The 25,776-nt window shown below is 48.4% G+C and overlaps 1 protein-coding gene across 1 annotated transcript; it reads left to right on the forward strand.

Annotated features, from left to right (window-relative positions):
• The first annotated feature begins 445 nt into the window (after nt 1-445).
• SPOCD1 (SPOC domain containing 1) lies at nt 446-25,542 on the forward strand. Its single transcript, XM_087446387.1, has 16 exons — nt 446-701; nt 1,461-1,924; nt 14,381-14,422; nt 15,643-15,819; nt 16,267-16,308; nt 16,465-16,525; nt 16,826-16,916; nt 17,665-17,824; nt 17,939-18,055; nt 19,642-19,767; nt 21,630-21,783; nt 22,007-22,157; nt 22,483-22,618; nt 23,180-23,269; nt 23,566-23,752; nt 24,704-25,542. The coding sequence occupies exons 1-16, from the start codon at nt 590-592 to the stop codon at nt 25,366-25,368; spliced, it is 2,775 nt and encodes a 924-aa protein (XP_087302513.1). The 5' UTR covers nt 446-589; the 3' UTR covers nt 25,369-25,542.
• The last annotated feature ends 234 nt before the right edge of the window (nt 25,543-25,776 follow it).

Genomic DNA, 25,776 nt, shown 5'->3' on the forward strand with positions numbered 1-25,776 from the left:
CATTCCTCACCCAGGGCTCCCCGCATCACGTGATCCCAGCCCCCTCCCAGTTCCCCGGTGGAAACCCAGGAAGGGGAGCCGGGGGACCCCAGGTGAGAGCGTCTGGAGCGGTGGGCGCCGGTCCCCTGAGTGGTGGGGGACTGCTCTGGTCAGGCCTGGGACCCTGACTGGAGTGTCTGTCAGAAGGGGACCGAAGTGAGGCGGGCAGGCGGGGTGATGGGAATTAACACCTCTCAGGGTCTGCTCCGTGCCGAGAGGTTGAGAGCTGGGCCTTCTGTTGGGGAGAGAAGCCAGGCTCTTCCACTGCCATCTGCGTGTGCTTGGGCGAGGCACTCAGTGTTCTCGCTGGTGGCTGCCAGCGTGAAATGAAGTAATACGCATAAGTAATTGATAAGTGGTACCTGTTGTTATCACAGCCATTTCAGCAAGAGTATAAACTCTTTAGGGTTTTAAAAGACCTTAGGGTCGCTGTAGCTCGACCCTGTTTGGAGGTGGGTCGCCTCTCCCTCAGACGCTCCGTGATGAAGTCTCTTCTCTCTGTCTCCTCACAGGCCTGCCTTCTGCTTTTGGCCCCTGTAGGTGGACAGACATGTCTCGGGAGGGGGCTGCGGAGAGCCCCAGCACAGAGGACCCTGTTCTCTGCCCCCGACGCAGCTGTGGGCTTTTCCAGGAGGATGTGGCTGAAGTCGGCTCCATGTCAGGTGTGGCATCAGATACCCCAGGGGCTGTATACCTCTGGGCTGGCAGCAGGAAGAAGGTCCTCGAGGAAGAGGCCCACTGCCGTGCCAGCTGCAAGGCTGGGGGCGCTCCTGGGGCCAGCCTGGAGGCTGCCCACTTGATGGTCCTGGAGCTGCAGGCTGTGGGGCAGAGCCAGGATTTGGTGCCTGGCTCCAGGCTCCACATCCAGGTGCCCGCAGTGCCTGCTCAGGAGAGGGCTCAGGTCTCCAGGAGGCTCCAGATTTCTCTGCATGACACCTTAGCTGAAAGTTGGCCCGGGAATCTTTGTGATATGTCTGTGGGTCTCCCAGAGAGAGCTTTGGTTGGCAGGGAGAAGGCAGCAGGGGTGGAGAAGGTGAGCTGCCCCAGAACCAGAGAGGCTAGATAAGGTGGGAGTTCTCCAGAGTGTGATGGAAGAAGCCCCACCCTCAGCAAAGAGGAGCCTCCCAAAGGGGGCCTGCCATCCTCACCACGCCCAGCCCCTGTGGGGGCAAGAAAGGAAAGCAAGAAGTATGAGCCTTGCTCAGAGGGTGGGGAGGGGCTGGTGGCTTCTTGTGGCTTGGTCAGAGCCCTGGTGGGGACAAACCTCAGTCTGTGGGAGGCCCCCCCACAGGATGCTGACCTGGAGTCCTTGGGAGGCCCTTGCACTCCCCTGTCTCCTGGGTCTGGGCCTGGAGATGCAGGTGGAAGTTGGGTGGGATGTGCCTCAGGGACTGAGAAATTTGAATATATGCTTGCTGCAGGGGATGGGGCCCAGGCAGGTGTCGGGTTCCCACTGCCCACTGGAGGAGAGTCCCTCAGACCAGCTGCCCAGGATCCTCCGCAGAGTCCTGCACTGTGCCTGGGAGTGTCTGGAAAGGCTTCCACAGAGTGGCAAGAAGCTGAGCACATCCTGAGGGCTGGTGGTGATGATGGCCCTGCTGCCTCACGCAGCCAGGAGGAGCTGGAGGTCAAGGCTCAGCCGGTGTCCAGGGGGAGGCCAGGGCCAGGACTCACTGCTCCCTGGGACACCCTCGCCAGCTCCCTGGAGCCTGCAGCCAGCAAGGCTAGCTCAGGCTCATCCATGGGGCAGAGAAGATCTAAGTGTGCTAAGAAGTCAAGGAGGGGCCCTGTGCCCCAGGCCCAGAACCAGGGCACAGACAGAATCTCAGACAGCTCCAGCCGGGACCAGCCAGAGGAATCCAGCCCAAGAGGCTGTCCCAAACTGGTAAGTTGAGTCTGAGAGGTCGGGATAGGAAGGGCTGGGCCAGTCTCTCAACGTCATGCTTGGTGGTGGAATTTAATAGAACTACACTAGATGGGCTCTTAATGAACATTATCCCTCACACCCATTTTATACATGAGTAAACTGAGACCCACCAAGTCAGGAAAGAGAAAATAAACTACAATCACTGACATCGTGTGAGGGGTCATTCTCTTTTGGAGTTGATGAGTCCTGGGTTCAAATCTTGCCTCTGCCCACTTCCTAGCTGAGTGACCTTGGAAGATTTTTTAACCTAAATTTCCTCATCTGTAAAAAGGGCCTACTAATTCCAATTTAATGGGTTGTTTTGAGGATTAAATGAGATGATGGTGTAAAATAATGTGCCTAGCACAGCGTAAGGCATAAGGTAAATTATTTAATGTATGTTCAATTTGCTTTCCCTTGATTGTTACAATAGCCCTGTTAGGTAGGCATTAGCTCCATATTTCCAGATGGGGAAAATGAAGCTCAGAGAAGTTAACAAACTTCTCCAAACTCACACAGCAAGGAAGTCAGTGCTTGGCCATGTTCCCTGTATCCACTGCTTCCCTTTCCATTGTTCTTTTACTTATAATAATAATTGTCGTTTTATTAATAATTGTAGCTAACGTGTTTATACACCGAAGGCAGAAGCTGGCACTCCCTGTTTTTAGTGTATATTTCTCACCTAGTTGAATTTTTATCACATTTATTGACTATGTATTATGTGCTAGGTGCTTTTGATTTAATCTTCACATGAAGCCCAGAGAGGTAAGGTGACGGGCCGCAGGTCACACAGCTGGCAAATGACAGAGCCAGGATACAAAACCAGGCAGTCTGTCTTGAGAGCTTGCTGCCCTGCCGGACTGAGCATATTATATTCCCCCTTAGCATCACAGTGGTAATAGCACCTAGCCTGCTTACCATGAGCTGGGTACTGCACTGAGCACTTTATCTTCAATCTTCCTAGCAACCCTATGAGGTAGAGGCTATTGATATATACCCATTTTACTGATGTGGACACTGAGGCTCAGAGAGAGAAAATGACTAGTTCAAGGCCAAACAGCAAATTAGTAGAACTGGGATAGGAACCGATGAGCTGCCTGTGTAGTTTACGGTTATGTGGTAGTATAATTACATTAGAATGCTATTACATTGTAAACATCACTCAAAGACATTAACTTTTAATAAAAAACTAATGTGTTTATCATAGAAAATAAAAAAGAAATAAAAATCCCCATAAATGGCAACATTCAGAGCTGTCTCCTGTTGACATTTTGGTATAGGTCTTTTCTTCCATCTTTTTCCTGTGCATATATATCTTTTCTTCACCTAGAAAAGGGATCATTTTAACTTTTTTTTGATATTTAAAAATAATTTCACAGTTGATTTGTTAACGCAGAATGAGGAATTCTCTTTGAATGCCTCCTTGCCCCATCACCCTTGGTCTGGAGATAATCACTGTTAATGGTTAGCATCCTTCCAGTCTCCTTTTTATGAACTTGTATACATATGTGGACATCTGCATATTGCACCTTTTTGTGTATATTAATAGGCTCATACTACACTTCATTGTTCTGGGACTTGGGCTTTGTTTGTTTTTCAAGGGCTATAGTATTTGAAGAACTTTCCAACTTGGTACATATTGTTCTGCAGAATCCATGCTTTCCTGGAACCCTGCATCACAGCAGTCTACAGACACTTTTATCACAGCCACAGGCCCTGCCAGGACCAGAGGATGGGCTGGGCCTTCCTCTTCTCATTTCCGACTGCTGTCGTGTAGTTAAGAGCACGAAGCCTGGTGGCTGACAGACCGGCACCAGCTTTGCCACTATCTGAACAACCTAGGCAAGTGGCTTCACCTTTCTGAGCGTAATTTCCTCATGTGCAAAATAGGAGGATTAAAAGTCCTCACCTCACTGGCTGGTGGTGAGGAGCAAATGAGATGACCCGTGTTTGGCATTTAGCACGAGGCCTGGTACAAGAAAAATACTGAAAATGTTACCTATTATCGACATACCATTTTGTCCTCCTCTAAGTAATGCTGGGGTGAACATCCCTGCTCACCTGGCTTCTCTCCCCATTTCAGACTATTTATGTGGGCCAGATGCCCAGATTTGGGATTCCTGGGTCTGCAGCGTTTCGAGGGGCTTGTCTGAGCTTGGTGGTGGAGCCAGGTTCCCGCCTGCCTTGACCAGAGGCAGCCCACAGCTGCTCTCTCCTCCAGGCCCCATCCTTGACTCTGCGGCACAGCCCATCGTCCCACAGCTTCCCAAACAACTGTTACCATGGCAACTGGTGCCAGCTGCAGGAGAAGAATTGAGGCTGGGCTGTGACAGGGACGGGCGGTGGTTGAGGACAGGGGTGAGTGGGGCATGGGCAAGCGTGGGTATAGTGTCCAGCTGGTCTGGACACTATAGCGCCCTTTTAGCGCCCTAGCACCTTCTCATGGAGGCAGCCTGACTCGTGCCAGGGGCAGACAGAGGGGTTCAAGGTCAGGCTCTGCTTCTTACTACAGGGTAACTTTAGACAAGAGATGTCTCTTCCCTGAATCTTAGTTGCCTCTTCTAGGAAATGGGGGAATCAGCTGGGCCCCAGAACTGCTGGGAATCTGGTATGAGAGGTAGGTTGTGTTGTATTCTTCTGGCTCGAAATAGAGACTCTTGGAGGGGTGCGAGAAGGTGGGTTGAAACAGTGTTTTCTTCTCTGTCCTGAGCCCCGCAGTGGCCAGTGAGGTCTGGAGCTGCTCTGTGGATGGGACAGCAGGGAACATGGAGAGAGCAGCACTGGCAGTGCCCCCTGCTCTGCCCGTCACAGCCAGGGAGGCACACAGCTCCTCTGGCCCCACCTAGGCTCCCAGGCTCAGGTACCCTGTCTGCAGCTGCAAGGTATTAGGAGGTGTGTGAGGGAGGAGCATGTCTTTTCAGCAGATGGAGAGCCTAAGAATAGCTCTTTTAGTTGAGTGCTTAATATATACCAGGAACTTCCCATATGTAATCATCTCATATTTAATTCTCACAATAGTGTTAAAAGTCAGTGTTAATACCCCTGTTTTGCTGATTAAGAAAACTGGGATTCAGAGAAGCTAAGTGACTCACTCAGGGTCACACAGCGAGTTAGTGGTAGAGCCAGGATTTGAATCCAGGCCTGTACAACTCCAGAGTTCATGCTCTGAGCCAGGCTGTCAAAGGCCTGGCTAAGGGGTTTGGAGTTTTGTGGGACTTTATTATAATTTGTTCAACAAGCAGGGGAACTCCTCCAGGGATCTCATAGTCCAATGGGGGGAGTCAAACAAATAACCAGAGTCAAGATACAGGCTGAATCCCAGCAGACCCTGGATACCCAGAGGGCTATTGAGTTTCCATATATGTGGGATTGATTTCTGGTCTCCCCATGCTCATCTCATTCAAATTTCTTTCCCTTTGCTAAGGTTATACAATATTAATTATAGTAGCTTATTAACAATTCTTAATTATTTGGTGAAAGAAGTCTCCCAACTTTGTTTTCTGGAGGATCTTTACTCTTACATTCTTTTGCTCTTTCATATAAATATTACAGTCAGCTTGTCAATTTCCACACACACACACACACACACACACACACACAAAACCTGTTGGGATTTTGATTGGAAATATATCAACCTCTAAATCAGTTTAAGGAGGATTAACATCTTTACAATATTGAGTCTTTCAATCCATGAACATAGTATATTCCTCCATCTATTTTGATCATCTTTAATGTCTTTCAATAAAGTTTTATATTTTCTCGTAAAAATCTTGCATATCTTTTTCAGATTTGTCCTAGATACTATATCTATATCTATACATAACTTGTTGTTATGGAAAAATTCAAATATATGTAAAAGTAGACTGAGTTGTAAGCAGGGATTGGCAAATTATGGCCCGTGGGTTGGCCACCTCACCAGGTTTTTAAATAAAGTTTTAGTGGAACACGGGCATGATTATTTGTTTACATGTTGTCTATGGCTGACTTCAGGCTACAATGGCAGAATTGAGTGGTTGCAATCGAGACCATATCTTTGGTCTAAAATATTTTCTCTCTGGCTCTTTACAGAGAAGAATTCCCGGCTCCTAGCATGAAATCTCTTGTACTTGTCACCCAACCCTACCAACCATGTGTTATGTTGCCTAAAAGTTGACAATAATTCTTTAATTTCATCAAACATTCGCTCGATATCCAAATTTCCAATAGTGTCACAAAGATGATAATTTATTTTGGTAGTTTATCTTTTGAAAGTCAGTCACACATTGCAATCGCTTGATATGCCTAAGTCTCTTTTAACCTAAGGCGTCTCTCTCCATATCTTATTTTTCTTGCAGTCTGTTTTTGAAGAAACTAGATTGTCCTGTAGCTTCTTGCATCCGCGTGGTATAGTTAAACCTGTGCCTATCTTCTGTATTTCCTGTGAACTGGCGGTTGAATCTGGAGCTTTGATTAGATTCGGATTCAAAGTTTTTGGCTCCACTACTTTATAGGTGGTGGTGTGGTCTTTCCATCTGAAGGCACATAATGTCTGATTGCATTACGTTATATTTTTTGATACGGTTATAAAATGATAACTTTTTTAAAGAGACCTCAGTCTTTTTTTTTTGTGAGGAAGATCAGCCCTGAGCTAATATCCATGCTAATCCTCCTCTATTTGCTGAGGAAGACCGGCTCTGAGCTAACATCTATTGCTAATCCTCCTCCTTTTTTTCTTCCCCAGAGCCCCAGTAGATAGTTGTATGTCATAGTTGCACATCCTTCTAGTTGCTGTATGTGGGACGCGGCCTCAACATGGCCGGGGAGGCGGTGCATCGGTGCGCGTCCCGGGATCCGGGATCCGGGATCCGAACCCGGGTCGCCAGTAGCAGAGTGCGCGCACTTAACCGCTAAGCCATGGTGCCGGCCCTAAAATGATAACTTTTAAAAGTTGCAGTTTCTAACTGTTGCTAGCAGCCCTGGAGGTCTAGTGGTTAAGATTCGGAGCTCTGACTACTGAGACCCAGGTTCATTTCTGGTCAGGGAACCACACCACCCGACTGTCGGTTGTCATACTATGGTGGCTGCGTGTGGCTGTGATGCTGAAAGCTACGCCACCGGTATTTCAAATCCCAGCAGGGTCACCCATGGTGGACAGGTTTCAGCAGAGCTTCCAGACTAAGACAGACTAGGAAGAAGGACTTGGCAACTCACTTCCACAAAAAATTGGCCATGAAAACCCTTTGAATAGGATCTGAACCTTGTCTAATACAGCGCCGGAAGGTGAGAGGATGGCGCAAAAACGCTGGGCAGGGTTCCAGTCTGCTGTACACAAGGTCGCTAGGAGTCGGAATCGACTCGACGGCACTAACAACAAAAATCTGTTGATGGTGTATAAAAATGCAATTGATTTTGCAGAAATCTTTTTGAACTCTTTTACTAATTCATATAATTTATCTATTAGGATTTTGTTTTCTACGTAGACAATCATATCATCTGCAAATCATGACAGTTTTGTCATTTCCTTTCCAATGCTTATGTCTCCCCCACCCCCTTTCCTCATTGTGTGGCTAAGACCTTTAGTATAATGTTGAATAGAAGTGGTAATAGTAGGAACCGTCTTGTTCTGAAGTTTGAAGGACATGTGGTCGTCATTTCACCATGAGTATGATGTTCGCTATGTTTTTATATAGATGCTCTTTATCAAGTTAAGGAAGCTTCTATTCCTGGTTTGCTCTTTATTCTGAGTGGGCAGTATATTTTAACAAATATGTTTTCTCCATTTTTTGAGATAATATGCTTTTTATTCTCTAATTTATTAATGTGGTGAATTTATTTTTTTATTTTTTTAAAATTTTATTTATTTGTTTTTTTTGGGAGGAAGATCAGCCCTGAGCTAACATCCATGCTAATCCTCCTCTTTTTGCTGAGGAAGACCGGCTCTGAGCTAACATCTATTGCCAATCCTCCTCCTTTTTCTCCCAAAGCCCCAGTAGATAGTTGTACGTCATAGCTGCACATCCTTCTAGTTGCTGTATGTGGGACACCGCCTCAGCATGGCCAGAGAAACGGTGTGTCGGTGCGCGCCCGGGATCAGAACCCCGGGCCGCCAGCAGCGGAGCACGCGCACTTACCTGCTAAGCCACGGGGCCGGCCCCAATGTGGTGAATTTATTGAGTTGAGTTTTTAAAATAAATCAGTCTTGCATTTCTGAAATAAACTCAACTTGATCATGTTATATCTTTTTTATGCTTTCTAAATTCAATTTGATAGTATTTGGTTTGGAATTTTTGTATTTCTACTGATGAATTAACTGGCCCGAAATGATTTGTTCTCTTACTATCCTTGTGACGTTTTGGTTATCAAGGTTTTGCTAACTTCATAGAATGAATTGAAGAGTGTCTTTTTCTATTTGCTGCAATAATTTGTATAAGATTGGACTTATTTGTTCTTTGAACACTTTGGTAGAATTGCTGGTAAAAACAAAAAGTGTGAACTGGTGTTTTCTTTAGAGAAGAAGTTTCCTTTCCTACTGATTCAATTTATTTTATGGTTATAGGTTTATTCAGTTTTTTTCCCATGAGTCAATTTTGGCAAGTTATATTTTTCTAGAAATGTATCCATTTCATCTGAGTTTTCAAATTTATTGGCATGTTGGCATAAAGTATTGCACAGTAGCCTCTTATCTTTTTAATATCTGTGCACTCTTGATTACTCATTCCAAATATTGTCCATTGTAGCTTCCCTCTTTTCCTTCATCTTGCCAGAGAATTATGTGGTTTTTTATAGTCTTTTCAAAGAACTGATTTTTGGTTTTGTTAGTCTTTCCATGGTATGTTTGTGTTGAGTGTCATCTTTCTTTCCACTTATTCTCTTATTTTGTAATATCTTAAAAATGATGCTTAGTTCATTAATTTTCTTTTTTCCTTTCGAACAAAGTCATTTAAAGCTATAAAGGAACCTCTAATTATCATGTTAGCTGCATCCACACACTCTAATATATACTCTTTCTTATTATCATCAATTCTCAATATTTCATAATTTTTATTGCAATTTTTCTTTGACCTATGTGTTATTTAGAAGTATATTTCTTAATTTCCATTCATATGGATTTCTTTTCTTTCTCTCTCTCCCTCTCTCCCTCTCCTTCTTTCTCATTTTCTGTTATTGCTTTTTTAAAATAATTTTCTTTATTGAAATCACATTGGTTTATAACATTATATAAATTTCAGCTATACATCATTATATTTCAACTTCTGTATAGACTGCTGTTATTGCTTTTTAACTTAATCATATTGTGGCCTGAAAATGTGATCTTTATCTGAGTTGTCTGATATGGTAGCCACTAGCCACTTGTGTCTATTGAGCACTTGAAATTTGGCTAGTCCAGTGGAGATGTACTATAAGTATAAAATGCACGCTGGATTTCAATGACTTAGTACAGAAAAAAAAAGTTAAAATCTCATTAATAATTTTTTATATTGACTACAGTGTTGAAATGATAATATTTTGGATATGTTGTGTTAAAATATAAAATTAATTTCACTTGTTTCTTTTTACCTTTTTTTACTGTTGCTACTAGAAAACTTTAAATGTACACATATGGCTCACGTTTGTATTTCTTTTGGGCAGTGCTGGTCTAAAAAATACTAATCTTTTGAAATTTGTTGAGATTTGCTTTATGGCCCAGGCTGTTCTTAATTTTTATATATGTTCCATGCATACTTGAAAAGAATATGTGTTCTCTAGTTGTGAGAAGCAGTGTTCTATATATCTACGTAGATTAAGCTTAATTGTTTTCATTAAATCTTTTTTATCCTTACTGATTATTTTGTCAGCTAGATTTATCAGTTGTTAGAGAGATACATTAAAATTTCTTGCTATAATGGGGGATTTGTCTTTTTTCTCATTGCTTTGTCAATTTTTGCATTATATTTTTTGAGATTAGTTATTAGATGCTTATAAATTTAGAGTTATATGTTCCTGGTGAAACTGCTTATCATTATGTAGTGAGATCTTTGCCTCTAATTATTTTTTTCCTTAAAGTCTGTTTTATCTGATATTAATGTAGCTACAAAGCTTTATTTTGGTTAGTATTTGCCCGTTCACATATTACTCCATTTTTTTCTTAACCTTTTTGCATCGTTGTATTTTAGAAATAGGTCTTATAAATATCTTATAATTGAGTTTTCTTTTTTGAAAGGTCTGATAATTTTTTTATCGATGTTTTAATAGTTTATAACATTGTGTAATTTTTGGTTGTACATTTTTGTTTGTCCATCACCATATACATGTCTCCCTTCACCCCTTTTGCCCACCCCCTACCCCCATTGGCCCTGGTAACCACAATACAGTTTTCTCTGTCCATGTGTTGGTTTATATTCCACATATGAGTGAGATCATACGGTGTTTGTCTTTCTCTTTCTGGCTTATTTCACTTAACATAATACCCTCCAGGTCCATCCATGTCGTTGCAAATGGGACGATTTTGTCTTTTTTTATAGCTGAGTAGTATTCCATTGTATATATATACCACATCTTCTTGATCCAGTCATCAGTCGGGGGACACTTGGGTTGTTTCCACTTCTTGGCTATAGTGAATAATGCTGCAATGAACATAGGGATGCATAAGCCTCTTTGGATTGTTGATTTCAGGTTTGTTGATGGATTCCCAGTAGTGGGATAGCTGGATCATAGGGTATTTCTATTTTTAATTTTTTGAGGAATCTCCATACCGTTTTCCATAGAGGCTGCAGAAAGGTCTGATAATTTTTGTGTTTATCTGAAGTATTAGTCCATTTACGTTTGTTGTAGTTACTGGTTTATTTGAATCTGTTCCTACTGTCTTATTTTGTGCTTTGCATGTATCCTGCATTTTCTATACTTTTTCTCCTTTTATTGCCTCTTTTTGATTATTTTTTCTTGTTCCTTTTTATCCTTCTAGTAGTTTTGAAGTTCTCTGTGCACTCTTTATATTCTTTTGGCGGCTGTTCTAGAAATTTTAACACAAATACTTAACTTATCAAACCATAAGGTAGTTACTACTGATACTGGCCTGGGTGGGACCAGAGTCCTGGGTTAGAGCTGGCCCCTGGTGTGGGTCCTTGACCTCCTGCGGGAAAGAATTCAAGAGCGGGTCAGGAGAGCTTACAAGGATTTATTGAGAAAGGAAGATCAGGCTGATTGGGTGAAATACCAACAGATCAGACTCTAGGAAAGCAAGGCGGGCTGATGGGGTGGAAATAAGCCGACCAGCCCCCTCAGGTGTTTGGGGTACCGTTTTATAGCCACTGGGGTGGGTTGCTTCATGTGCTCGAAGCTGGTTGATTGGCAGTTGCTATTCGCCCGTCCCTCGCCCAGGCGCTTGTCTCCTGTTCCCAGAAAAGAGAAAGTGGCTTCTTTGGCCGTTGTAGGGGGAACCGCTTAGAGGAACTTTTTACCCCGCCCTGTCTCACTACCTTTATCTTCCTCTGAAATGATATGAGAATCTTGGAATGCTTTAATTCCAGGCATGCGCTTCCCAATTTATGTGCTGTTGTTATCCAATAAATCGGTCCTATCTTATTTTTTAATCCTACAAATTACACACTGTTAACAGTTTCATATGATCAATGTTTGTTTAGATTTAACAACATATTTATCATTTTCTTTGCTCAGAATTCCTCTTTGCACCTCAGCTTTTCTATCTGGGATCATTTTTCCTTCCTCCTGCCTCAAGTTCATCCTTTAACATTATGTTTATTCAGAAAAATAAAATTATTAAAAAGCAATAATTCGGTTTTGTCTATGGTATCTTTATTTTATCCTCATTCTCAAAAAATATTTTGTCTGGGTCCACAATTGATAGTTATTTTCTTTAATCATATTGAAAATATTATTCTACTATGTTTTACCTCCCGTTACTATTGAGAAGTTAGCTGTTAGTCTAGTTGCCATTCTTTTGTAGGTAAAATGTCTTTTGGTGAGGGGCATTATAGCGTAGTGGTTAAAGGTGTGGCTCTGGAATCAGACTGTCTGGATTTAAGCCCCAGCTCTGGTTTACCAGCTGTGTGACACTGGGCAAGCTGATTAACTTCTCTGTGCCTCTATGTGCCTCACTTTCCTCTTCCGTAAAATGGGGGCAATAATAATACCAGTACCTAGCTCATAGGGCTGTGGTGAGAATTAAATGAACTAACCTGTGAAGCATTCAGAACCGTGATAGCACATTTTCAGTGCTATTAAAGTATTAGCTGTCATTTTTTCTCTTGATGCTTTTGGGATCGCCTTATCATTGGTGTGGAGCAGTTTCACATGATGTGTTTGGGTGTGGATTTACTTTTATTTATCCAGTTTGAAATTCACTGAGCTTTTTGAATCTGTGAATTGTTGTGTTTTATCAGTTCTGGAAAATTCTTCACCATCTATCTTCAAATACTGCCTCTGCCCGATTCTCTCTCCTCTCTCCTTCTGGAACTTCAGTTAGATTAATTAGTCCTTTTCACTCTATCCTTTGTGTCTCTTTGACTGTGTTTCATGGTCTCTGTGCTGTGAATATTCTGGATAATTTCTTTAAATCTATTTTCTAGTTCACTAACTTACTTCAGCTTTGTCTAATATACTATTAAACCTATATATTGTTTTATTTTATTATTATTTTTTTCCTTTTCATTCTTTTTTTTTTAATTTTATTTATTTATTTATTTTTCCCCCCAAAGCCCCAGTAGATAGTTGTATGTCATAGCTGCACATCCTTCTAGTTGCTGTATGTGGGACGCGGCCTCAGCATGGCCGGAGAAGCAGTGTGTCCGTGCGCACCCGGGATCCGATCCTGGGCCGCCAGCAGCGGAGCGCACGCACTTAACCACTAAGCCACCGGGCCGGCCCTATGTATTGTTTTAAATTATTACTATTATCATCATCATATTTTTCATTTCCAGAAGTTGTGTTTGGTTCCTAACCAAATCTGCTTGGTCTTTTAAAATATTTTTTGCCCTTCACTCATAAGTTTGACTCCTTTTATTTCTTTAAACATATTATACATACATATTCTGTATTCTGGTCTGATAAGTCCAGTGTCTAAAGACTTTGCTGGTCTGATTCTGCTCCCTCTTGTTTTGGAGCCTCATAACACTGGTGGACAGACCCCTGAGACAGGGGCCAGCCAGAAGGTTTTAAACTGGACGGGCTGTTCTTGATATCTTTCCTGCTTCCCTTCTCAGATGTCCTGTTTTCTTTTTTCCCTCTTCTTTCTCAGTCTACTTTTTTTTGTGAGGAGGACTAGCCCTGAGCTAACATCTGCCAATCCTCCCCTTTTTTCTTGAGGAAGATTGGCCCTGAGCTAACACCTGTGCCCATCCTCCTCTACTTTATATGGGATGCCACCACAGCATGGCTTACCAAGCAGTGCGTCGGTGCGAACCCGGGATCCGAAACTGCGAACCCAGGGCAGCCGCAGCGGAGCGTGTGCACTTAACCGCTTGCACCACCGGGCTGGCCCCTCAGTCTACTTTTTTGAAAGACTGATCCATAGTTTAAAAAAAAAAAAAGTGAAGTCTCCTTCCCAGCTCCCAGTCCCTTTCCCGCTGGCAGCCTCGGTTATTATGTTCTTATGGATACTTCCAGAGACATTTTATGCAGATTCAAGCAAATACAAATTTAAATATTCTTTCTCTCTCTCTTTAACACAAATAGCAGTACAGTACATACATTGTTCTGAACTTGTTTTTTAATTTAAAAAATATGTTTCTTATTATAAAAGAAATACTTGCTCATTTTGAATAACATAAATACCCAAGTGTCTGCAAGTAGAAAGTGAAAGTCCCCCTGGAATTCCATTCCCCAGAGATAACCTCTATTATGCGGCTATAAATATATATTTACATAAATGGGCTTATGCAACAGATACTGTTCCATAACCTATTTTTTTCTTTTTTTCCAAATAATATGCCTTGACATCTTTCCATGAATCTTTCCGCGTCTGTCAGTGCTTTCCACATAGCCCAGCAGTTAAGTGCCTGGGCTTTGGATTCAGACAGAACTAGGTTCTAATCCTAGCTCTGCTGCTTAGTAGCTATGGGACTTTTCAGATCCTCTCCGAGCCTTAGTAGTTTCCTCATCTGTAAAATGGGGATAGAAATAGTACATACCTCATGGTGTTGTTCTGAGACCTTAATAAGATCATGTGTGACATGATTCCTCCAGGGCCAGCTACTTGATAAGCCCCCGATGAATGGTAGTTTTTATTATGACTCACTCTTTTTAACGGCCACTTAGAATCCCTAGTATGATGTGTCACTGTTTATTAACCATTCCCCCTTTGATAGACATTGGATTGTACTCAATTTTTTTGTTACAAATACCAACCCAGTGAACACTGAACATACGTCTTTCACCTTTGTGTGAGTGTCTTGTGAATTCCCTGCAGTGGGGTCACTGGGTCCTCTGAATTCTAATCTCCGCATCCTTTTTCTCTCCTAGGAGGAAATGAAAATGCCCCATGGGGTGAAGCATGTGTGTTACGTAGGTTTTCACTTTTTATTTCTCTTCTTCCTCTCTCTCCTCAGGTCTAGAGGGGTGGGAGGGGTCTTCTACAGTAGAGACAATCCCAGCCCCCCTGGCCTGCACTCCTCCAGAGCATCCTAGTACTCCCCACTCCCTGTGATGGTAAATCTCGGACTTCCAGTTTCCCTCAAACCTTGGAAACCGACCATTCATGGTAATTCATTCAAGGATTAGTTTTCAGACCCATCTGCTTTCAAAAAAGTTTCCTATGGTTTGCCATAAATTAAAAACATCAAAATATACTTAAAATGGGTAAAAGCCTAAAGAAAGCAAGAAGAGGGGGAGGAGAAGGGGAAATCTTGCTACAACAACCTCTCACCCTCTACCAACCCTGGAAAGGTACAATTGCTAGGCTCAAAGTTAACACTGAGCTTCCTGGTAGCCAAAGCAAAAAAGGAAGCAGGATAGATTCTATGGCTCATTAGAAGACCAAAAACCATTCTGTACCTTGAAATGATCTTTTTTTTTTTTAATAATTTTATTTATTTATTTATTTTTCCCCCAAAGCCCCAGTAGATAGTTGTATATCCTTCTAGTTGCTGTATGTGGGATGCGGCCTCAGCATGGCCGGACAAGCGTTGTGTCAGTGGGCGCCCGGGATCCGAACCCGGGCCGTCAGCAGCGGAGCGCACACACTTAACCACTAAGCCACGGGGCTGGCCCATGAAATGATCTTGAAGGGCTTTCTCTCAGGGGCAATAGAGGGGTGATTGGAAGTCTTTCAGAGGGGGTGATGGATGTGTTCACCATGTGGCTGCTTCGGGGCGGGGGGGGGCAAAGAGCAAGTCAGTGACACCCAAAAAGGGGGATGACAGAGCTTTAAGGAGGAGAAGGTGGACTCAGAATAGGATATGTCCCGCTGATGAGATGCATCTCTAGTCAGGAGGGTGAGAAGGGTCTCACTACAGGATCCGGTTAACTCTGAATGTGGCTGGGAATGGAAGACAGGCTTCTCTCCTGGGACAGAGGCCAGGCAGTCAGCAAACGTTTATTGAACGCTACTTTGTGCCAGGCCTTTTCTAGGCATTGGGAATATGGTGGGGACCAAGACACGTGTTCCCTGTCCTCATGGAGCTTACAGTCTAGTGGGGGAGGGCGACATTAAACAATTACAGGTGAGGCGAGCACTCTGAACGGCCTATGCTGCTTGGTGCTGAAGTGCTCTTCTCTCCCTGCAGCTTGGTTCCCCGGCAGTGATCCACCTCCTGGGGGCCATCAGCCACGGCCAGGCAGGGGGGCCGCAGCCGCCAAAGCTGGAGGTTCTGGAGAACATGATGGAGATCAGCTCAGCCTTACCTGCTCAGAGGCCCAGAAGGAAGGAAAGGCCTGTGGCCCGGGGCCCCACTGGGTGCCAGGTACAGAGCAGGTTCTTTACACTGGCGATGTCACTTAATCCTGCTGAGAGAGGCACCTTCATACTGACTCAGAGATGTCACTGCAGCCCAGAAATTTGGTGTGACTTGCTCATAGTCAAGCAGAACATAATAGGCAGAGGCGGGGTTAGACCCTACCTGGCTGTTAGCCCTGGGCATCTGCGAGCTTTTTCTCCTGACCTACTGAATTCAGGGGCTGCACTGCAGCCAGGGAGGGGCTGCGCCTACCTCGCATTTGGAGAGGGAGCCTCACCGACCTTTGTCCTTTCTCCAGGCCGACCAGCCTATCCTGCCATCCCAAGGCCCTCTAGCTTCTTCCTTCAGGAGGGACAGCGTGGGGCTCTAGTGGCCTCTCTGACCCCATCCACCATCTGGGAGTCCTTCCCTGCCCTTCAGGGAGCCCCCCCCCACATCCTCTTTCTCTTGCAGGAGGGGGTGCCTGTTCAGGAGGCTGATGCTGAGAGTCCAGTGGTGAGTGCTTCGGCCCCTGCCACATGGACTCTGTCGCTTGAGTACGGGTCAGGGAGAAGGTGGGAGTCAGGAGGGGACTGGGGGGAGCACTGTGCCCCTGGGGTCAGGAGGCTGCCCCCAGAGACACAGCCTCAGGTCCTCACCCCTCCCCCACAGCGCGGCCCAGTGGAGGCTGAAGAGCAGGATCCTGGCGAACATGATGGGGGAGAGGACCCAGGTGAGGGCCATGGAGGGGGCCCCTTAGCAGCTGCCTGTCTTCCAGGGACTCCTGGGGACTGGAGGGGGTGCATGCCCAGCTCCCGGCCCCACCCCTGCTAAGGACTCTTCTCTCCCCCGTAGTCAGTCTGTAGTCCTTCCCCAAAGGGGTGGGGGCTGCTGGCTGTCTGGGCTCGGTTCCCAGACAGAGATCCTAGGCATCCTAGGTCCCTCCCTTACCTGCCTAAACCCCTCAGGATTGAGTCGCCCCTCCCCTTCCCCTGAGCATCCCCTGGGAGCCCGTGACTCTCTTTCCCCACAGGTCAGCTTCAACCCCAACAGGAGAAGCCAGCCCTGGGTATTGGGGTACGGAGCACTGTGGTCCGTGCCATACAGGAGGTGCTATGGAGTCGGTAAGGCCTTGCTGCCCACTTCCCTGACATCCTGACGGGCTGCCCTCACCTACCACCACCTCCCAGGGCCCTGCCATGTTCTGAGGGCTTCAGTGTGTATGATTAACCCCATTTGGTAGCTGTGAGGTCACTCACCCACACAATGAGCCAGAGGAGAGCTGAAATCTGGCTTGAGTCTCTCTGACTTCAAGGTCTTGCTTTCCCAGTAAGCTACTCCAGCTCTCAGCGTCTGCTCAGGTCCTTGTGGGTGTCACCCGCAGCAAATGCTTTCAGACGCAGTGAGACTCGGCACTGGCAGCGTCTCAGAGATTTGAGCCCAGAGCTCTCATTTACTAGGCCCAAAGAGGGCGGGGCTTTGCAAAGGCCACACAGCAAGTCAGTGGCAGATTCAGGGTTACATCCAGGGTCAGGCCTCCGTGCCCTGCCCTGACTGATGCCTTACCCTGCTCTCCACACATTCCCTGGTTCCACTGGCCAGGGATAGAGCATGGGCGGGGGGGGGCAGTCAGATCTTGCTTTGCCACTAATCATGTGGCCTTGGGCAAGCCCCTTATCTCCTCTGAGCCCCAGTCACCCCATCTGTTAATGGAGAATGATAATACTTCTTTTAAATGGGCTCGTGGGAAAATGCCCAGAATAGAAACTAGAGTTGGCCTGGAGCTTGCTCCCCACGCATATCTCCCTCTCGGGCTGAGTGCCTGGATAACCTCACGGGCTCAGAGCCGTGGCCCTGCCCTGACCCCCGCAGCCTTCAGGAGCTCCCAGACCTGGTGCTGAGGGAGGAGGCAGTGGAGGGCGTCGCTGCTGGCATTGAGGCAGCCCTCTTCGACCTGACACGAGCCACCAACTGCCGCTACAAGACAAAGTACCGCAGCCTGCTTTTCAACCTGCGTGACCCCAGGAACCCCGTGAGCGGGGCTTTGGGCTGGGCCGGGACCCCCTCAGAGGCGTGAAGTCCTGGCAGGATGTTGGGGTGGGGGCTCTCGGAGCAGTATGGTGCAGGCCTGCCCCTGCCCCTGCAGGACCTGTTTCTCAAGGTGGTCCGTGGAGACGTCACCCCTCACGGCTTGGTACGGATGAGCTCAATCCAGCTGGCCCCCCAAAGGCTGGCCCGCTGGCGGGACCAGGAGGAGAAAAGGGTGAGCTCTTGGGTCGAGTCAGGATAGGCGACAGGACATGGGAGGGAGCGGGGTGGCCCGAGGATGGAGCAGAGAGAGACAGAAACAGAGTAGAGTGAGGAGGAAGGCGGTGAGACAGGGGAGCACAGACAGAGAAACATAGAAACGAGGGAACAGAGAGAAAGAGCAGGCAGACAGGGAGAGAGAGAGAGAGTAAGAGAGACTCTCCAAACCAGGGGAAAAAAAAAGGATGAAAGGGATTAGGGATTGAGAACTCAGGAGAGAGGTGAAACGCCTGAGGGTGGTCGTCTTCCACTTGCTTTTCTCTGGAGCTGGGCTGGAGTGGAGGGCTGGGGATGATGGTCCAGAGTCTGGAGTCCAAGATTGTCATCCACCATGGGGGGCAGACCCTCTGGGGTGCCCCTGTTTCCCTCCCAGCCTAGAAGCCCCAGAAAAGGCTGGAAGTCTTCCTGGTCCCCCAGACTGGGTGAGGGACCCCACAGCCTCTGCACTCCACAGTTACATCCCCATGTACTTTGTGTCTGTGGGTCTCTCTCTGCCTGGGAATTGCTCAGGGGGCAGGGAAGGTGGGCCCTGAGGGGGCTTTGGGGTTGTTTGTGTAATGGTTGTAATTCTAGTCAGCCCAGTGAGACAGGGAACAACTGACCCAGGGAGTAGGCAGTGGGGTGGGTGGGGCGCTAAGGCCCTGTTCTGGTAGATGCTGGGCTGATTAGAATGAATAACTAGAACCCATTGGGTGAATCCATCCGCTATATGCTGAGCTTCTGTCCAGGTGCTGTGGGGGACCAGGGAGCAGGACCAGCTACATAATTTGTGGGGCCAGTGCAGAATGAAAATGCGGGGCCCTTTGTTCAACGGCTATTAATAATTTCAAGATGACAACAGCATTGAGCACAGGGCCCTTCTAAGCACAGGGCCCTGTGCACCTGCGCGGAGCGCACGCCCACGAAGCCAGCCCTGCCCGGGAGGATAGGACCGCTGTCCTCCAGGGGTTGCTAGAAAGGGAGAGACAGGCTTTCAGGAAACATTTAAGATAGGATGACGTTGATTAACGATAAGAATCACAAGTAGCATTTGTTATGAGCCAGGATCCAGGCTAAGCACTGTACATATGCAGTTTAATATAATGCTCTTAATTTAATTCCTAGAGACCAGATAAACTGAGGCTTAGAGCAGTGAAGTGCTTGCCCAAGGCCAGACGACGACCTTATGGGTCTTTATTAATGGCCTGGCTGGCGTTCTGGAGCCTGCACTCTTTTGACCTCACCATGCTCTTCCCAGGATGGGGGCGGGGGTGCAGTCAGAAGCAGAATTGGCTTGTGGGTGAAGGTGAAATTCAGGAAGGCTTCCTGGAGGAGGCAGGGCTTGAGTTGGAGGGTGAAGGAGTGGAATATGGAGAGGCAGGGCTGAGGGTGGAGGGCTTTCCAGGTGAGAATGAGTGAAGTTAAAGTGTGGAGGAAAGGAAGGGCCTGGCACAGAAGGGGAACCACAGGAGAGGGGCCTTCTCAGAGGAAAGGGAGCACTTGGGCTCTTGGCGGCGAGAGACCCCCGAACCTGGTTGAACTTGGGCTGCTCCGCCTTCTCAGGGCCTGAAGATCATTGAGCAGCAACAGAAGGAGCCGTGCCACCTCCCGGCCTCCAAACTGACCCACAAAGGTGAAGTCGAGATCCTGCGGGACACGGACCAGATGCTGACCCTGGAGGACCTGGTGGTAAGTGGGAGCCTGACCCGGTGCCGGGCGGGGCCTATGCCCAGAGATCCCACTCCCACCTCACCAGCTCTGTGGCCCTGGGCAAGTCACCTGACGGCTCTGAGGCCCATGGTTTTTGTTATAAAGCGGGGTAATGACCGGGTGAGGATGGGGCAAGACAGCCACCAGCAAGGGCCTCTCAGGGCCTCTGAGTGCTGGTCCCCCTCCTTTTGGCCTAACCCCAAGACACCCCGTGTGAGTGGTAGTAGGTGCTGTCTCCGCAATCCCCCCAACCTCAGACACTGCGACGAGATCTCTGGTTGGGAAGCAGGAGGGCTACACTGTTCGAGGCAGTGACTTTTCTGGATGTGAGGAAGCAAGACCTGCTCTATTCAGTGGAAGGACTTAGGGGTGCTCCAGGTAGGGAACCACCGGAGCCAGGGCAGTGGGTGCAGTCTCCTTTTGTCGCCGGGAATCTGCTCCATCCTCATGGCCATCTTGCACATGGCCTGACATGGTGGCCCACAGTCCTCAAATCAGTGAACCCATCAGCTCAACCTCCTGCAGCCAATCAGATCTCCCCCTTGGCTCACTCCAGTCACTCGCAGAAGAATGCCGTTCGGGCTTTGGTTGGGGGTTCCGTGGGTCACCCCAGTCTAATCAACTGTGTGTCCAGGGTCGGGGAGTGTGGGGCTGATCCCCTGAGCCATGTTCACTGGGAAAATGGCAGTGATGAACATGACAGCCAAAAACCCCTGCTCCCCGCACCCAATATCCAGGCCAACAACCAGGAGCACTGCTGCCTGTGCAAAGAGGAGTCCTCAGGGGGATGGCTGCTCCCCAGCCCAAACCAGTCTGCATTCCCTGAATAAATTGAATGTAAATATAGGGGGAGGAGCTAGGAAGACACAGAGAGAAGCCCTTGCCCAAGAGAGAGGAAGAGAAAGGGTAGCAGAGTAGGGGAGGGGAAAATAAACACATAATAGGAATCTTTATTTCTTATTGAACACCTACTGTGTGCCCCTGTTACAAACAGTGCCTCCTTCCTGCCTCACAATGACCTATGAGGTAGGCGATGCCCATTTCCTGGGTGAGGAACCTGAAGTCCTTCACCCAAGGTCACTTAGTTGGCGGTGGTGGATTTGAACCCAGGCTGTGTGACCTCAAAGCCAGTGCCTTGGCATTGCTCTGGAGGTGGTTTATAAGGCCAGAGTAGAGTTTCAAAATCATCTTAAATCTTCCTAAAGCAATGTTTGTTTTGGGTTTAAACCTGTTTCTATTATGAGGAAAAAAGGTGATTTGGCAGTGGGCATCAAGAGTCTTAAAAATGTTCATTCTCTCTGATTTGGTCATCAGCTTCTAGAACTTGTCCTAAGGAGATAACTGAAAGTTTAGGAAAATGCTTTCTGCACAAGGATGGCCTCAGTGCTGTCTGTAATAGTGGAAACCTGGGAACAACCCAGTTGTCTAGCAACACAGGTGACACATACACCTCAGTCCACTCCGTTGGTGTATGTCTACAGGGACTATATAACGTGGCAAATGCCTCGGCTGTAATTCATGGACAGAATGAGAATACAAGTTTGAATATTTAATCCCAGCTATTTTAGTAAAACCCTGTGTACAGAAAAAATATTATAAACGAATACCAGAATGTCAACAGTTGTCTCTGAGTGGTGGGACAAGGGGAGATTTTTTTTTTTTAATTTTCAAATTTTCTGTGTTTTCCAAATTTCTTTTAACAAGTTCATGGTACTTTTAAAATAAAAGAATATATTATTTGGAGAAATAAAAACACGTCCCTGAGGCTCTCTGCTCATGGAGGGCTGCTGACTTCCCCAGCCGCCTTCCCCGTCCACCCCCTCTCCTCCTGCACCTCCCAGGGACCCACGGTATCCAAAGACTGCAGCCCACTGGCCCTGCCTGCCACGTCAAAGGACACCACAGAGCAGCACGAGGACATCGCGGAGCAGCAGGAGGACACCACGGAGCAGCACGAGCACCATTTCCTAGACCCCAGCTGCCGCATCTGCATGGGTCGGGGGGAGACGCAGGAGTGGAGCACGGTGGTGGGCAGGCTGGGCTGTGGGGTTCAGCAGCAACAGGGATTTGTGGCCTGGGTAAAAGGTGGCAGGGTGGGGATGCCTGTGCCCCAGGTCACCTCAAAAAGAACCTGGTTAAAACCCTGGTTCTAAAGCCCTGGGCTGGCTTCAGCCTAGCTGCCTGCCCCTGTTTCAGCTCCTGCCTCTGCTGTTTGCAGACTGGGAGCCCTCATGTGAGCTGCCAGGCTCCTTCAAAGCCACCAGCAGGTTGGCGGACAGTGTCTTCCGGAGAGCCCCAAGCCCGGCCCCTGTGTCCTCTCCAGAGATGCCCCAAATCGGGGAGAAGCCTTCCACAGAGCCCCAGGACAGGTGTGGGGCTGGAGGCAGGGAGGGGGCTACCCGGCAGGGTCAGGGGGGAAGTCTACCTGCTGGAGCAGCGGACACAGCATGGGCTTTTCTTGCTATATGGCCTTGGGCAAATCTTACTTCTTGTGTGTGTCTCAGTTTCCCCATCTGTGCAATGGAACTAACCATCCCAGCCTACTGGTTCCTTCCACTGCACAAGGCCATGCTTGGACCAATGTTCCAGCACCCACAATGGGGACATAGGACCTGCTCTGAAGAGTAAAGAGATGCTGGGAGAAGTCTTAATGACTTGCTCTGCCTGGCCCTGTCTCTCTGTCACTCCCTCTAGGCTCCAAATGCCTGCTGGGCCCACAAAGGCCCTGCCCAGCCAGCCACCTTGGGAGGGGACTCTGGACATGTTCTCCATCAAGCGGTTCCGGGCCAAGGCCCAGCTGGTCTCAGGACACAGCTCTCAGCTCATCATGGTACTCCTGTCCTGTCCGCTAGGGACTCCCTCACACACTGACCAGCCCAGTCAGCTACTCACACCCCCATTCATTCATTCATTCTTTTACTCGCTCATTCTCAAAGGAGTCATTGGCCCCCTCTCTGTGCCTGCCCTGTGCTAAGCATGGGAGCAAATGAGATGCCAATCCCACTCCTGCAGAGACACTCATGGGTAAAGGAGTCCCTATAACTCACGGCATAAAGCAAGAAGGGCCCAGGAGAGGAGTCTGGTGCCTCCCTGGCCCAGAGGAGGGTTTTAGGAGTGATGGTTGAGTGACTGCATGATCAGCGAAAGTGTTGGGTGAGGGTGGGAGGTTAGAGGAGGAAATGAGGGGCTTCTGAGAAGTTGTAGGAGATTGGTCAGGACAGGCTGTAGGCCTCCAGGGGCGATTAGGGCTTCCTGGGCAACCACTGGGGGACCTGATACATTGCGTGGTCATCCTGTTTGCCGCAGGCTGTGGCTTCCAGGTGGCTGGTATTGAGTCTGCCCTAAGTGGGTGGGAAGCTGGGGGCTGACTGGCCATCCTACCTGCTCCCAGGCCCTGCCCGAGGTGATCCGCTCAGCAGGCTGCATCCCCCCCACCACTGTCTGGGACCTTCTGGCCAGCGTCTGCCCAGCCAAGGCCAAGGTAACTGCCTACCCATGGGCACCACGTCTTCTCCTAGCACTGTACCCCAAGTACCCCAAGCCTGTGCCCACTCTCTCGCCACCTCTGGAGCAGAGGCCTGGTTTAGGATATCCGAGGCTAGTTCCCACTGTGACTGCAGACTCACTGTGTGACCCTGGGCAAGTCCCTCTGTTTCCTCCTCTGGAAAGTGGGGACACACTTCCTCACAGGGTTCTCAGAGGTTTAGATGAGACCAGGGGTGTTCGCGGGAGCAAAGGATGACTGCTCCTAAGGCTGCTGTCTTCCTGCAACCACAGGACGTCTGCGTGGTCAGACTGTGCCCACACGGAGCCCGGGACACACAGAACTGCCGCCTTCTCTACTCCTACCTCAACAATAAGCAGCACCATGGCCTGGCCGCCGTGGAACACGTGGGGGTGGTCCTGCTGCCCCTGCCTGCCTTCCAGCCCCTGCCCACCAGACTGCGCCCTCTTGGAGGCCCAGGTAAGTGCCCTGATGCCCATACATGCCTCTCACTTGATGGGGCATGGTTGACACAGTCACCATGTCTCCATGGAGGCAAGCATGTCTCAGAAGGGACTCTTGAAACAGGCAAATGGGATAACAATAACATATAATAGCTCATACTTCCATATTGCTTACTACATGCCAGACAGTGTTCTGAAAGCTTTACTTCTATTAATTCATTTAGTCCTCAAAATAACCCCATCAGAATGGTACTGTAAGTTTCCTCATTTCACAGATGAGGAATCTGAGGTAGGGAGAAAGCATGAGCCCAGAGCCACACAGCCAGTCCATAGCAGAGCCAGGCTTCCCAGCTGGGCAGCATGGCTGCAGAAGCTGGGCTCCTAGCTGCCATACGGTACTGCCTCTCCAATTAGGCACCTTGAATAGAAACTCATGGGACAGCCACATTCGACCCAGACACAGCAGGATAGAGGCAGGGCCCACAAAGAGTTGACTGAAAGCATCATCTAAGAGAAAAAGGAGGGATGCTTTCACCACAGCTGTCCTGGGCCAAGCTTGGCCTTTGCACGGATGGCCTCCAGGGCGTGGGTCTGGGAAAGCACCTGCGGGGAGTGGAGGTGGGGATCCAGGGGTGGACTGTGCCCATTCTTTAACAGAGTGCTTGGCCTTTCTGGGCTGCCTGTCCTGGGGACAATGTGGTAGACTGAATCCATACAGTCTTGAGATCAAACCATCCATGCCCCACCCTCAGCCAGGAGAACCCTTTCCCACACTGAGAGCAAATCTTCCGAGACAGGCTCACCCTGCCACTTACTTTTCCCAGCCTCTCATGGGCCCTCATCTCACTGCTGGAAATCTCTTCTGAGATCTAACCTCCAGGCCTCCTGCTGCAGCCAGAATTCAGCTTCTGGGGGCTATGTATTCTCTCCTACCAGGCTTCTGGTCTCGCATCTCTTCTTTCCGCAGGCCTGGAAGCCACTCACTCAAGCCTGCTGCTGGCCGTGCTGCTTCCTAAGGCAGGGCTTCCAGACACAGCAGAGACCAGCCTCTTGTGGGGGAAGGTTCGCAAAGTGGTCTCCTTCAACAGAAAAGTGGAGATGAGATACTACCAGCTGGAGGACAGAAGGCCAGATGTGGCCCTGAAGGGCTCCCGTCCCCTTAGGAGTGCCCTGCCCCAGAGCCTGGGCAAAGGCAGCTTGGCACCAAGGGGAATTTGTGCTTGGCGGAGGTCCCCCAGAGGCAGGGGGAGACTGTGGGGAGAGCCTGATACCTGGCAGGGTCGTGGGCGAGGGCAGTGGCCCCCAAAACCAGGCTGGTGCCAATCTGAGCATCCCTGTTCAACAGCACCAGCCAGCCATGGCCAGCACCTCCACAGGGCCTCTTGTCCCCACCAAGCCCTGCTCCAGCATCTCGAATCCCTAGTGACCATAAGCTACCAGCTCCAAGCCTCACTGAGATCCCCAGGCCAGGAGGTCCTTCCTCCACCCGCTGCCCAGCCCCCTGCAGCCCCTGGAATTCTTGGCCTCCTCTGCCAGCCCCCTGCAGCTCCAGAGCCCCCTGACCCAGCCCCTGACTCCTCTTTGGGCCCTACAGACGGAGCCTGCTCTGAGTGGGGGGCTTACCCCCACTGACACCTGACCCTCATTACCCACCAAGAGAGGGGCTTTGATTCCCTCACCAGTGCTGAGCCCTGAGCTGTTCCACGGAGAGAGGCAGAGGCAGAGGAAGGGGAGGGTCAGCTGTTTGAGTTTCTTGTTCTGCAGTCTGCTTGGTGTTGATTTTTGGTTCAATAAAGAATTTGGCAAAGTTGAGACTGCATCTCCTGGCTGGTCAGGAGAGACCATGGGCCAGGCTAGGTGTGCGTTAGGGTGGGGGTGTCTGTGAGTTTCTGTGCACAGATGTGGCAGAGCTAAAGAGCTGGGAATGGAGGAGGCAGCCTTGCCAGTTGCTTCTCTGAGGTCCTGAACCATCACTGTGCTCCAGGGCATCGTGGCTGCCATGGTGGGTTCTGGAAACATTTTGCAAGTATTCTGAACTAG

The sequence above is a fragment of the Ceratotherium simum genome, chromosome 22 (assembly GCF_057802395.1).
Source record: "Ceratotherium simum simum isolate JZ-2026a chromosome 22, ASM5780239v1, whole genome shotgun sequence".
Taxonomy (NCBI): domain Eukaryota; kingdom Metazoa; phylum Chordata; class Mammalia; order Perissodactyla; family Rhinocerotidae; genus Ceratotherium; species Ceratotherium simum.